The sequence below is a fragment of the Montipora capricornis genome, chromosome 6, assembly GCF_036669925.1.
Source record: "Montipora capricornis isolate CH-2021 chromosome 6, ASM3666992v2, whole genome shotgun sequence".
NCBI lineage: Eukaryota > Metazoa > Cnidaria > Anthozoa > Scleractinia > Acroporidae > Montipora > Montipora capricornis.
The window spans coordinates 61,676,278-61,689,531 of NC_090888.1; the positions used below are offsets into that span (position 1 = coordinate 61,676,278).

General features: G+C 42.4%; 1 protein-coding gene across 1 annotated transcript; it reads left to right on the plus strand.

Annotated features, from left to right (window-relative positions):
* Positions 1–325: 325 nt before the first annotated feature.
* Positions 326–6,484, plus strand: LOC138052729 (uncharacterized). The gene is made up of 3 exons (XM_068899288.1): positions 326–468; positions 1,723–2,649; positions 2,938–6,484. The coding sequence occupies exons 2-3, from the start codon at positions 1,785–1,787 to the stop codon at positions 6,063–6,065; spliced, it is 3,993 nt and encodes a 1,330-aa protein (XP_068755389.1). The 5' UTR covers positions 326–468; positions 1,723–1,784; the 3' UTR covers positions 6,066–6,484.
* The last annotated feature ends 6,770 nt before the right edge of the window (positions 6,485–13,254 follow it).

The window sequence follows — 13,254 nt, forward strand, 5'->3', positions numbered from 1 at the left end:
GCCAGAGGCTTTTCTTGAGCCGCGGGAGCGCCGCGAAGCGGGGAAGAAGAGACCCGAAGCCGCCAAGCGGCGAGACTGGGAGAAAACTTGGACTTGAATCTCATGCAGACTCCAGCTGTCAAACGTGTCAAATTGATAATTGCAATGGGGACCAATGGCAACTTAGCAATCACGCGTCCCCTCGGTATTACCAGTCGAACGAACCAATCATATTGATTTGCGTGTTTGCGTGACCTGACGGTCAGAGGCTGACCCTGGCGTCTGCATGAAAGTGAGATTCAAGTCCAAGGTAACCAGACGGTTTTGCTCTTCCCGACCCTCGCCTATTCGCGGCCCTCTCGGGGCTCAAGAAAAACCTCCAGGACCAGAGTACTTTGGTGTTTGAAGCTATTGGATTTCGAGTTGTCGACAAAACGTCCGCCATCAAAAGGAAAACAAGCATTTTGCTGTAAAAAACGTTCCATTTCGGTAGGTATTTCGTCCAGCGTAGATTTTGAGGTCACGAGCATCTATCGAATTAATTCATTCCGATGGGAGCGATTGTCCATGATTGCCAAGCGATTTTATCATTATGTCCTGATTTCAAAAAAAAAGTATTTGAAAGGTACTTCGCTTGAAACGTTTTTTTGTTCGCAATAGGAATCCAGCGATTGAATTGCAGTTGCTGGGATGCAGTTTTTGAAAATACGTTTTACCGTTTCCAAGTCTTCATTGTTGTGGTAGAATCCTGCTGGTCATTCATATACAAATAACTGATCGGGTATTCTGTAGTTTAGCTAGGCTGTTAAATCGAGAGAAGTGGGGAAGATCCGTGAAGGGGAAAATATTTCTTTCCAGTAGGTTTCTCGATTCCTAACCATTCAACTTCGATTCATTGCAAACCGGAAGTCGCTGAATGCCTTAGTTTCCCCGAAATCTAAGCGGACGGTGATACTATTTTTGTTCATTTCATTACCTAATTTCCGCGAAACTTTTCGAAACAAATAAATTTTGTAGTTGGGGAACCACAAGATTAAGCTTGAAAACTGTGCCGCTTGTGGTTTTCAGAGTTCCGTAGAATGTTCTGTCACAAATCACTGTTTAATTAAGGTGTTGTGTTACAACAGAGTAAATCCGGATGGGCACTAGCTAATCACCAACATTACAATTGTCTTAAAACCCCATTCTGCGTCAAAAATCTTCGCCATTTTTAATCACCAAGTAAATCAATGTCTTGCGTTCAAGCTCTGATGTACACTGGATATTTTGCCGCCTGAATTCGGAAAATCCTTTATTCGTTAAGTTTGCCGTAATTAGCCATCGACTACATTTGCTGAATAAACTTCAGCAAGATCGGAGCACACCTGACCTGTGTCTAGTGGACGATCAAGTCGCGTATTTAAGAGGGAAAGGAGTACTTGGCGGTGAGCAATAATAGTTCTATGTTTTACAAATCCATTCCACTTCATCTGTAACAATATTCCTGTTTCAAGAACGTTTTTTTCGTCGAAGGTCAACATCTTTAAACAGGGATCGAATGATGAGCCTTACTTAGCACTTGAAATGGGTCATTGGAGGATGTAATGTCGTCAACTAATACCATCTCGTCAGGATATTTTTACTACTAACATTGCCTTTTGGCTCTCCAGCTGTAAGGAGAGGGGTGCGGAAGTAAACGAGTTTTGATGAAATATTTTGGGTACTGGTCGCATAATTCTGATATTGTTTTTTCTTCGTTTGTAGCGACCTTTGTGACCTTTCAACAATTGATTTCTCACGGCGTTTAAATCTTGCATTATGCAACTATGGAGCATAGCTGGGATATAACAGAAGATACACAAAATGGCGTCAGACTTAACTTCCTCATCGTCAGTGGTGGAACAAAACGGTTAAGACTATTGTTCGATAGTCTGGTGCCCCCACCTACATTAACGAGTTTTCTTGCAGCCAACGAACATGATATCAAAGAGCTACTTAGAAAACGCATCATTAACAAATCACAGAAGGATAAACTTTACCCGCCTGTGGGTCCTCCAGCGTCCAAGAATTTCGACATTTCTCTTCTCTACGCGTTACTACGAAATTTGTGCGGACTAACTAATCCCGTAGCAGGCTGGGGCACGAAACCTGCGACGACGGATCGTTCAGTAGAAAGCGCGGTTGAAATGATTCATTGGTACCGCAACAAATACAGTCATCCTTCGGAGATTGAAGTCGATGCACCTACGTTTGAATTGTCTTGGAAAGAGATCTCTGAGGCGATGAACATTCTCGGCGAGGACGCTGCTCAAATTGACAGCCTCAAAGAAGTGCCATTTTTCACTAGTAACTGCATAGTAAGACTTGCCAAATTTGACTTCACTGCCGAGGTCAATTGTTACGCTTCGAAACGTCATCCCGGAACTCGTGAATGGGTTTTCACTTACGTAAACAACTGGTTTCTCAACCGTGGGTCAGATTCTCGAGTCTTGATCATAATAGGAAATGCTGGGATGGGAAAGTCGGTCATTGCAGCACAGGTTTGTCGGGCTATGAGGCACGAAGGACTCCTTGGCGGATTGCACTTTTGCCAGCATAACAATCAAAGGCGACGGAAACCGGAACTGATGCTGCAGTCACTGGCAAAGCATTTGTGTGATTTGCTTCCTGGATTCAAGGACATCCTAACAGGTAAAGAAAGGAACCGGTTTTGGAGGATTTTCGTGGGTAATTGGTTCTTATTTTTCCTCACAGTTGAGAACATATCTACTTCTGTTTCCATGCAGTCTATAGTTTATTTATTTTATTTTTTATTATATATTTACATTAGTACTGAAGAAGCTTGTCTGTCCTAACCACACTAGCGAGAAAGCATTAATGTTAGTCTTGTATTAATTAATCGTGGGTCAAGTGTCTCATGCACGTAAAATGGTGAACTGTTGTTTCCACTGATAGTCATGTCTCCCTTTTGCGTAACAGGTCAGCTGGCATCAGTCAAGGAGAAGGAACTGGCGAGTATGGACGTTGAAGAACTCTTTACCCATCTTCTTCAAGAGACAACCAACATGATGATGGATCCAGGCAAGAACATACTGCTAGTTGTTGATGCTTTGGATGAATGCGAACATGAAGGGAGAAACAGACTTCTGGACGTTATCATGTGTCAGTTCCACAAGCTTCCATCATGGATCAAGTTCCTAGTGACAGGTCGACCAGAAAATGAAATTGCAAAGAAGCTTTCCCATTTGAAACCATTTGTTCTCCATGCCCGGGACGAGAACAATGAGAAAGACATCGAGATTATTTTTAAGGACCACTTACAAGGTATTTTGCCAGACAGCGTCATAGCCGATAACGTTAATCGCCTTGTTAAGCAAGCGGATGGACTGGTGCTCTACGCACACTATTTTATCCAGTTCGTGAAAGACAATCCAGACGCGTTAAGTACTGAAAATTTGAATGTGATTTTCCCGCGTGGAATTGCTTCTGTATACGAGCAGTACTTTGACCGTTTGCAGATGGATCTTGGCGTTGACAACGGTCCGTTCTCTGATTTCCTAGCGTCACTTGCTGCTGCGCGATCCCCGTTACCTGTTACAATAGCCTCCAGAATCCTTGGTCTGTGTCTTGATGTTGAAGATGGCAATTCAAGGGAAATACAAGAAATATCTGGGCATATCTCATGTTTGCTTCCCATTCGGAATGCCTGCATTGATGTCTTTCACAAATCAATTCTTGATTGGTTGTCTTGCCCCCAATTATATGGTGATCACAGATTCTCTGTAGATGTGAGGCGTGGCGAGGCTGTTTTGTCCAATGAATGCCACAAAACATTCAAGGCTATCGAGGATCGGCATGATGTTCTTAAAGAGTTTTCACCCGAGGAACATTATGCGCTGCAGCATGGAACACACCATTCCATTGCCTTTGCACGTGTAAATGAAAGCCAAAAGAACACTTACCTTTTCCGTTATATCTGCAGCTTGGAACTTCTGTTCGCCAAACTCCAAAGCAAAGTATGTGATGTGTTCTCAATAATTGAAGAACTACAAAGCGTTAGGTCCATTCTGAAACTGTGCAAGGATGACATCCTGGAACTGGAAGATTGCATAAACTGCCTTAGGCGACATCCTTACGTGCTGTTGGAAAATCCAAAAACGCTCTTCCAGTTTTTTATAAATGAAGCCGACACAGTAGCAATGAGTCTTGAAGCCTGTTCGGTGATGCAGCAGCCGAAATATAGACTCCCTATATGTCTGGAGGTGGTGAACCGTGCACAGTCCAAAGATCCAGTGATCGCTAAATTTCGTTGCAAGACCAACGTAAACTGCTGTGACGTACTTTTAAATAACGCCTACTCCCTCTTGGTTTGCGGCTGTAAAGGTGGTATCATTCACATGTTTTCCTTGGAAACAGGCCGGGATCTATGGTGCTGCCAAGGCAATGAACTCAAGGTTTGGCCTGAGGAAGAACGCTGCGATTATTGTGTGTTCGTGCCTCAACACAACGCGGTCATCCATGGTCGATTTGACATTGCCGTGTCATTTGATGGAGAAGCCATGCAGCTCTTTCAAGGCAACAAGCACACTTTCATCGACGCTTCTGTTTCTCAAGACAGGAAAAAGCTGGTCACTAGAGAAAAAAACTTGACATCCGATCTTATGGTATGGGAACTCGAAACAGGAGAATTACTGGCGCGTTTGAATGAGCTGGGGGCCGCTGAAAGCATCACATGTTGCACAATTTCATCTTGTGGACAATTTGTCATTTCAGGAAGCTTAGATTATGGCGTCTCCGTATGGGACATTGACACGCCCGACTTGAAATGCCATCGTAATGCATTTAACGACGAACATCCAGTTATTGTCGACTGCCTCAACGGTTTAAAGGAAAATCGCAACTTTGTGCTACTTAACTCATCCAAAAAACAATTATTGACAATCTGTAAGCTAGGCGAGGGCCCTTTTGAGTCCTCAACGCCTACCCATGTACAGTTAGGGTCCGCACATAGAAGTCTTGGAGTTTCAAGTGATGGAGCCTGTCTGTATGTGTCTGGAGATTCGCAGTACATCAGCTCTTCTAGCCTTCCGTTTGTTGCGCGCATTGTTCCGATTTCCTGTGCTACCAGATGGGGATACGGCAGGGAAGTGGATTCAGAGCGAGTGCTGTTGAGGGACTACGATACGTTGTACATGTGTCATTCACTTGAAAGCACAAACTCCGAAGCTATGATCGACCGAAGAGTGCAGGCAGTTTCATTTTCAGTGGACGGGAAGCTTGTCTACGTCTTATCGAAGAACGGTATGAGTATGTACGAAGCTTCTTGCGGACGATTTCTTTCCAGTAACACCTGGATCACTAATGCGAACGCCTTTGCGATGGCTCCCGGAGGGACAGCTATCCTGATTCACAGAAAAGACAAGTTTGAACTATACAATCCCAATCTTGTGCATCAGAGGACCTTTGAACATCCAGTTGGAGATCAGATGTTTTTTCAATACATTGACGATGACCGAGTTTTGATTTTATCCAGAATGGGAGAGGTCCAAGTTTTCAATCTTGCTACAAGCAATTTGACTCTTCAGAGGACGGATGAGTCAACCGTCGCAGAATGCTGTGACATGTTTTCTTTCGAACGAAACGCTGTTATGCACCATCGTCTTCTTTGCTGCGATCGGAAAGGCGGTTTAAGATTGCGTGACACTTTCAAAGAGCGCACCTACACACAGAATGTTCCCAAAGGAGAAATTGCCAAGTGCTGCAAATTTTCACTCGGTGGTGGTTCCGTAGCCACGGGGCACATCGACGGAACAGTGCGAATTTGGGACGGACGTAGGTTGCAACTGAAAAAATCTTTGAACATTGGTGATGTTCCAGTGAAGGGGTGTGCTTATTTAATTCAAGATCTTGGAAATTTTCTCGTCTCCTTGGACAATTCAGGAGTTCTGAAAGTGTGGGATGCTTTTCCGCGAGGCCATCAATGTGAACTAAGCTTTATGAATTTTGAGGGTAAGGTGCGTGGACTTGTAACTTCGCCGTCGAGTGCGCAAATTTGCGTTGCACTTGAGAACAAAATTGTTATTGTCAATGTTCACACGTGGCAATAAGGTTTCTTGCCCTACTGAGCACAGGAGTAAAATCGAAAGAAATGTGCAAAAGTGTCCGAAAAAGAGTAAGAATAGCAGTCTTGTTTAAAAACTAGAGCTTTTTGTTAAGTCTTTATAGAATTGTTGGGCTATAGTTACCCTTCGGATGCTGTAAATGTTCTGACGATTCAGAATGAAATTATATTATACTTCTTTGACGTCAAGAGTTACCCGGACCCAACTGGCACGGCCAAAAATCAAAGGCCCGCAACAACGCGTGGATACACTATGAGGGAAAATTTTTTAAGTACTACCAGGGTTCGTTCTGGATTTGGCCAGGAGCCCATGAGTAGGAGCCTCCATGTGCACTTTATCCTTGAGTCAACCTTTGCCCGTATCTTTTTATTTTTAGAACCAACCCTTCAGCAGGAGACTGACATTTACATTAATTTACATCAATTCGCACAATTTGCGTACATTGTTTTTGCTATTTTTTGTCTTCGTTAGACAATGACTTTATTCTGATTGGCTATTTTAAACAGCGCATGCAGTGCCAAACAACTCGTGGCGTTCTAAAGATAGAAAGATACGGGCAAAGGTTGGCTCATAGGGCTTGTATGGGGGAGGCAAACTCCTACTGATGGGCTCCTGATTTGGCATATAAAATTCCAGGGGTATTCAATGAGTTTTCAAAAACCAGAATTGAGTTTTCAAGCAGTGTTTGTAAGACGATTTCTATTCAATACATCGTGTTTCAGTGTTTTCTTTGCTGAAAAATCCTATCTTGATATTCTTTCCCACGTCCTGCGAGTTAAGTGCACACACAAACATTTTAATTTTTGCATTTAATCTTTTCCCAATTCACTTATTGCACAATCCCATAATACACCTTTATTACCCCCCAAACGTTTGCATAACCATTGTTTGCAATTTCTCCTGGGACATGAAAATGTCCCAAGAGAAGTCGAAAAGAATGCCTATGCAGATTTTTGGGGGTAAAAGAAGTGTATTATGGGATTTGTGCAAGTAGTGAATCAAATTTGGGCTCAATTTATTGAAATGTCTCTTTAACTTATCATGATGCAATGCCAACAATTTTCACCCAAGCAAAATTTCAAGGAATTTTCAAGTAGTCTCCTGCCAAATTCCTTTTTTTCGAGAGCTTTTCAAGCGCCCTTGAAGTCCAAAATTAAAATCCAGGGCTTTTCAAGGACTTTAAGGAGTAGCACGAACCCTGACTACACTCCAGACACTATAATCGCATATTTAAACGAAAAGTTAAAAAACGGGGGGAAAATAAGCATCCTAGGGACTTTCACCCATTCACACCTGAGACGACAACGGACGCCCCCCACCCGTCTGGGGTTAGACAGAGTAAAATGTATTAAGTGTCATCCACAGGGGTCAGTGGGTTAAGCAGTAACGAAAGCCAAGTCTGAAAAATTTTGGAGCTTGCACGGGATTTGAATCCATGACCTCTGACTATGAGCCCATGACCTTTGGGGAACAGGGTTGGCGCTGTGGTCAGAGCACACGCTTTGGAACAATGTAGCCCTGGGGCCCGTTCCTCGAAAGTCCCGAAACTTTACGGGATATTTTCGGGTATCACAATTCCCTTTGTATCTCAAGAACGGAGAGGCTTTAAGTCGTCAAACTACACAGTTCTTTTTCTTTTTGTTACCTAAAAAAAATGTTAAAAGATCGGCGTTCCAAAACAAGCAGTTGGCAGTTTCACAAATGGCGTTCCGGGCCCGAAAAGTTTTCGGGACTTTGGAGAAACGGGCCACTGGTTCGAGGACAGAGAAAAACTCTGACCACAGTGAACCTCACGTACAGTAGTCAGAGTTAAAGTTTGGCTGAATTAGGTCATTTATATCTTTCGACAAAATACTGAATTCTCCTCAAGGCTTCCATTCCTCCGCATCTAGCCCTTTTAGCAACATTTTCAATATGTTTGTCTCAGGATAACGGTTCACTGATTTTTATCCCAAGAATATTACGATGGTAAGCCTGTTTTAGGTAATTGCCAGTGAATTCATGGTTTAATTCTTTAATTCTTAATTTTCTTCTGGATTCGGATAGCAGCATTTCCAGGTTTACTGCTTGTGTTCGTTACATTGACACCTGGATGTTGTGTAATAGGTTGAAATTGAACAAGGATAGGATAGCAATACAGATTATACCCTCTTCTCGTCGACCTCACTCTCCCTTCTTCTTTATTACTGCATGTGATGAAGATATAATCTGTTCGTCTCAAGCTCGAAACTTTGGTGTGATTTATTATCAGTCACTGTCCATGGTTTCTCCTGTGACGTCCATTTGTAATTCGTCCCTTTTTTCATCTGCGAAACATTGACTTGATTCGCAGGTTTGTTGTACACATTCGTTCTCGCACAAGGTAAGAAGTGCACAACCCAGAAGTCTCGATTTCAGATGAAATGCGAATAAGTGTTACACTCGGCCATTTCTGACTTTTAAAATATTTAAAATGGCCACGTGGTACACTCATCATGTGGCCCATCAGTTTTCGGTATTATCTGTATTTTTAGGACTGCTCCTGATAGATTTTTGCGGGGGAAAAACGTGGCAGTATTTTGTTCCTTTGCTCGCACTAAGATCGAGCAATCCCTCGAGCGGCCACTTGGCTACTTGGTTGCTGAAAATTTTTAAGTCAAAACTTGAGCATTGCGACTCGCTTCTCTATCGTTTACGGATCTACCTATTGAAAAGGCTTCGACGTGTACAGAATGCTGCTGCTCGCCCTCTGATCCTCTCACCTAATATAAATACGCGCACTCAACGTCAATTCTCAATCATCTTCACTGGCTCCCTATAGACACACACCCGTTGAGTTTTAAGATTCTTCTCATAACTTTTACAGCTCATTACGATCGTGCTCCTGTTTACAACAAAGATCTGATCAAACGGTATCAACCAGTCGTCGCATTACTACTTATATTCGTTCCTCAGTCTGAAATTAAAGTAAAATCTTAGTGGCTGGCGTCCCTTTTCCCTTGTGCCACCCTATGTAGAATTCTAGTGTTATAGACATTTTTAAGCTAAGTTGGAGACTTTCTTTTGAAAAACCATGGATTTTGTACATAGCGTTATCGTTTCCTAGACTTAATCTAGAGTAATTTTTGATAAGCCTTTTCCGAGTGAAAAACCTTAAATAACCAGGTTTTCTGAGCCCGCGAGACTGAGCAACCCCGGGAAACCATTGTTTTAACGAAAACCGCTGGTCAGCAACTTGGTTCTGGTGATTGCTGCCTAAGGTCTTCTTTCCGAGTTCATGTCTGCCTCCTCTTAAAAGCGAGTCTAAGTGCGAAGCTTTTCTTATGAAAATTAGTTTTCATTCGTATGTAACGTAAAACTTATCACGATCACAAAAACTTCGCACTAAGACTCGCTTTGAAGGGGAGGCAGACATGAAGCGGAAATGGCCAATTTGTATTGTGAGAATTATTCCAACTGAATTAATTTAGGTTACGTCAATAGTGCTTTTGGAACTCTGAGTAAAAGCGCTCTATAAATGTGTAATTATTATTATTATTATTATTATTATTATTATTATCGCAATTGCCCGAAACGGAAAATACTATAATACTCTTTGTTTGTCCACCCAAATTTTGAATAAGCATTGTTTACAGTTTCACTTGGGACTTACAATGGTCCCAAGAGAAAAAAAAGCAATGCTTATGAGTATTATGCTGTTTTCCGTTTCTGGCAATCGGTTGAATCTGGAGGATTCTCAACTTATGGTGAGAGCCAATCAACATTAAATCTGTCCTTGCCACTTTTAAAAGTTATTTATGTCATGGTCAAAAGGTACCTCTTTACACCTTCAAGGTCGCAGTTCATGGCATGGAAATCTTGACCTCGACCCTCTGACGTATCACCGGATGTAAGATACATAACATCTGCAAAGAACCATGGAATTTGCGGCCTGTTTATGTATTACGGTAAATTATGAAAGGATTCGTTTTCCTTCGGTGGTAACTCGGGGACCCTTGGGCGCTAGGATAAAATCCGAGTGTTCCTTTGTAGGAGTCGAACCTAGCAAAAACTAATTGACAATTCATGAGCCTAACAGCCTATCAAAACATAAAATCGATAAAACGTCACGTGCACGAGCTTTAAACCCGCTAAAATATTCGTCATTAGAGTTCTTTAAATAGAGAATAGTAATGAGCCCGGCTTATTTTTCTTGTGTTTTAATATCTTCCCCTCACATTTTGAATCTTTGTTCGGACTCCCAATGGGCACGGTTTTTGTAAAATGTTTTTGAGGCCGTTTAAAAACGTTCCGTTTTACATTAATAACTGGTTCTACTATTATTGTTTCTTAATGAATAACCATGCGCGCATGCCCTAGTGTGTGTCAAGTGTTTTGATATTGGGCCGCCAGAGGTTAACTATCAATAGAGTTATTTCAGTAGAGTTGTGACTTAGAGTTAGAGTGAACGACTTCCAAAATCAATTTTAAAAAAGATTTTGGACTGCCAATTTGGACTGCCAAAATCCTGAATTCAGGATTTTGGCCGTCCAAAATACTGAATTCAGCATTTTGGAAACTTAACTCTAACTCTACGACGTAACTCTATGAAAATAACTCTAAGAATAGCTGTCCCCGGGCCTCCATCAGCAACGTTATCTAGTGGTTTAATACATAAACCGTCGCGTCTTGTGTCTCAGTAATCTGGAACAACTAGCTGACTTTAATACCACATTATACGATGTCCTTGGGTATATTTCGCGGAGCTCAGGCGCACTTCGCGGGCTAGCGGAGCACCATGGGTAGATTTTTTGGAAAATCTATATCCATGCGAAAAATTCTGGTTATGATGTCAGGGTACGCCCGTCCGTACAGACTGTCGAGGTGGAGGTGGGCAGGCAGGACAGCGTATGGGGACGGGAGTGTTCGAACAATTTTCCTTGGCGGGAAATCGCGCGGCAGCGTTGCATCTGCCACCCGCGTTTTTCTTGCGGGAAACCACATTAGTGACGAGCAACGGGATAAAGAGCCAGTCGTTTTCTTCCCGAATTCTCTATCTGTCCACTCCCTTTATATGCCTACTAAGCAGGCCATGAGCAGGAAGATGCGACGAAATTTGACAAAATTAGGCGAAGAAAGCCGAGGAAGGAGGAGAAGAGAAAATTTCAATGAAGAACACCGTAAAGCTGAGACAATTAAAGCGAGAGAAAAACACTTGTTTACAATGGTTAGACTTTCAGGTAAGCTTAATGTTTTCCTTCTTAAATGCATGCCTCGCTGCCTCGCGTGTTTTGTAAAATTGTTGGTTACTGTTTTAAGGCTTGTTTGTTTAGTGCTGTCAGCTCAAAGGTGTTTGATCACTGTAAACTGCCCTAGTACATGTCAGTACACTAATGAAGATTAATTTTGTACTTTATGCAGAAGCATAATTATTTCCATATACATTATCTTGCTTTCTGGGGTTATTTTTGCAGCTCTGAGAAAAAATGGCCAACAAAAGCCGTCTTGGACCGGAATGACCGATAACAATGATAACAATACTACCGCGGGAACACCAAAGAAGAGCTGTTGATCCTGGAGTTTTTAATTAAACAATTACTGTACTCGGGTTTGCTGGATATAAAATGATTATGACCAACTCGGCACAACACGTCTCGTTGGTTATCTATCACTTAATATCCCGCGCCCTCGTAGAATAATTGTTAAATAGTACGAAGGGTACGTTTTTGGGTCTTTTCAAGTTTTTCTGATAGATGAGAAGGTAGAGAGTAGTGCCATACTGCACAACAATACTCTAGGGTGGAACGAATTAGAGATATATAGATAGTTAAATATTAGTCACTTAGTCGATGGTTTGACATATAATACTCGCGAACATTTTGCTCATTGCTAGTATTTTTCCTCGCCAACTCGCAAAATATCCGCGCGTATTATATGTTAAACCATCGAATAAGATGCATATACACAGAAGTACAACGCAAGATAGGGGATGATACAACGCGATAGGCCATTTTCGAAATATCAAGTATTCAGCTTGATGGTGAGGCAGGTCAAAAACAATAGAAACACGTTGGAATGAATGTGAAAAATATTTGTTTGTTGTCCTCTAAACCTCTCTTTCAAGCTGAATTTTAATATATAGAAAAAGGCCTATCTAGGGCTATATACACCGATACAGCTCTTTAGAGCGCTATACAGCACTATATACACGGCTACAAAACGCAATGCAGGAGGTGTAGAACGCCAACAGGGCTATACACACTACCGCACTATACACAACAATGCAGCTCAATGCAGCTCTATACAACACAGTACAGGGGTATACAACGCAATGCAGGGTTAAACAGCTCAATAAAGCGCTACACCCGCACGGCGAGTGTTGACTCACAAAGCCCACAAGCGCTCTAGTCAAGAATGCCACCAACGTTAACGCCATTGTTCATTCTCGTCACCAGAGCCTCGGGTCGACCCAAGGCTCTGGGAAACTCTGAGTAGGAGAACATGCGCCGTGGCGTTCTTATAGCCAAAAATTGGCTATTTGAGTCTTACGGCGCCTGCTCACTCCTCGTGCTAAAACCAATGAGAAGACACTTTGTTTCAGGGTTCCCCAGAGCTCTTCTCTCCCTCAGTCGAGAGAAGAGCTCTGGGGTCGAGATTGCGCCATTGTTGAGGTCGACCATTGCTCTTGCAAAGTAAAAAAAGGCGACAAGTGGGCCGCAAACAATAACTGTACAATAGATATCAATTGTTCCGTACATTAGTTTCGTAGTTCATGTACGTTGCTACAGACCTACAATCTCACTCACTCAGACAGCCGTGATGACAACATGAGTACTGTACTTACAGTGCACATGATTGACCGAGTGTACGTCCGTCCGTCCGTCCGTGCAGACTCTGGGAGAGCGGGATGGGAGACTAAGAAAGAGAAGAAGGGGAGTATCGAGAATGCAGTTTGAGGTGCGGAAAACTTTTATGCAGCCCGCTTTTATCCGACTGATCCACTTTTGAAAAAGAATTTTTATTATTAGTGACGAGCAACGGGATAAAAAGCAGGAAGAGCATGAGAGAAGAGACGACGAAAGTTGAGAAATTTAAGCGAAAAAAGCCTCGAGGAAGGAGAAGAAGAGAAAATTGAAATGAAGAACACTGTTAAAAGCTGAGAGACACAAAGCGAGAGACAAAACACTTATTTGGGACGGGTAGCTTTCAGGTTCTT

What these genes read in the sequence shown, in the direction of transcription:
- LOC138052729 (XM_068899288.1), top strand. Translation starts at nt 1,785, where the DNA reads ATGGAGCATAGCTGGGATATAACAGAAGATACACAAAATGGCGTCAGA. An exon ending in ATTCAAGGACATCCTAACAG is followed by an intron (nt 2,650 to 2,937) that starts GTAAAGAAAGGA and finishes TTTGCGTAACAG; the next exon opens with GTCAGCTGGCATCAGTCAAG.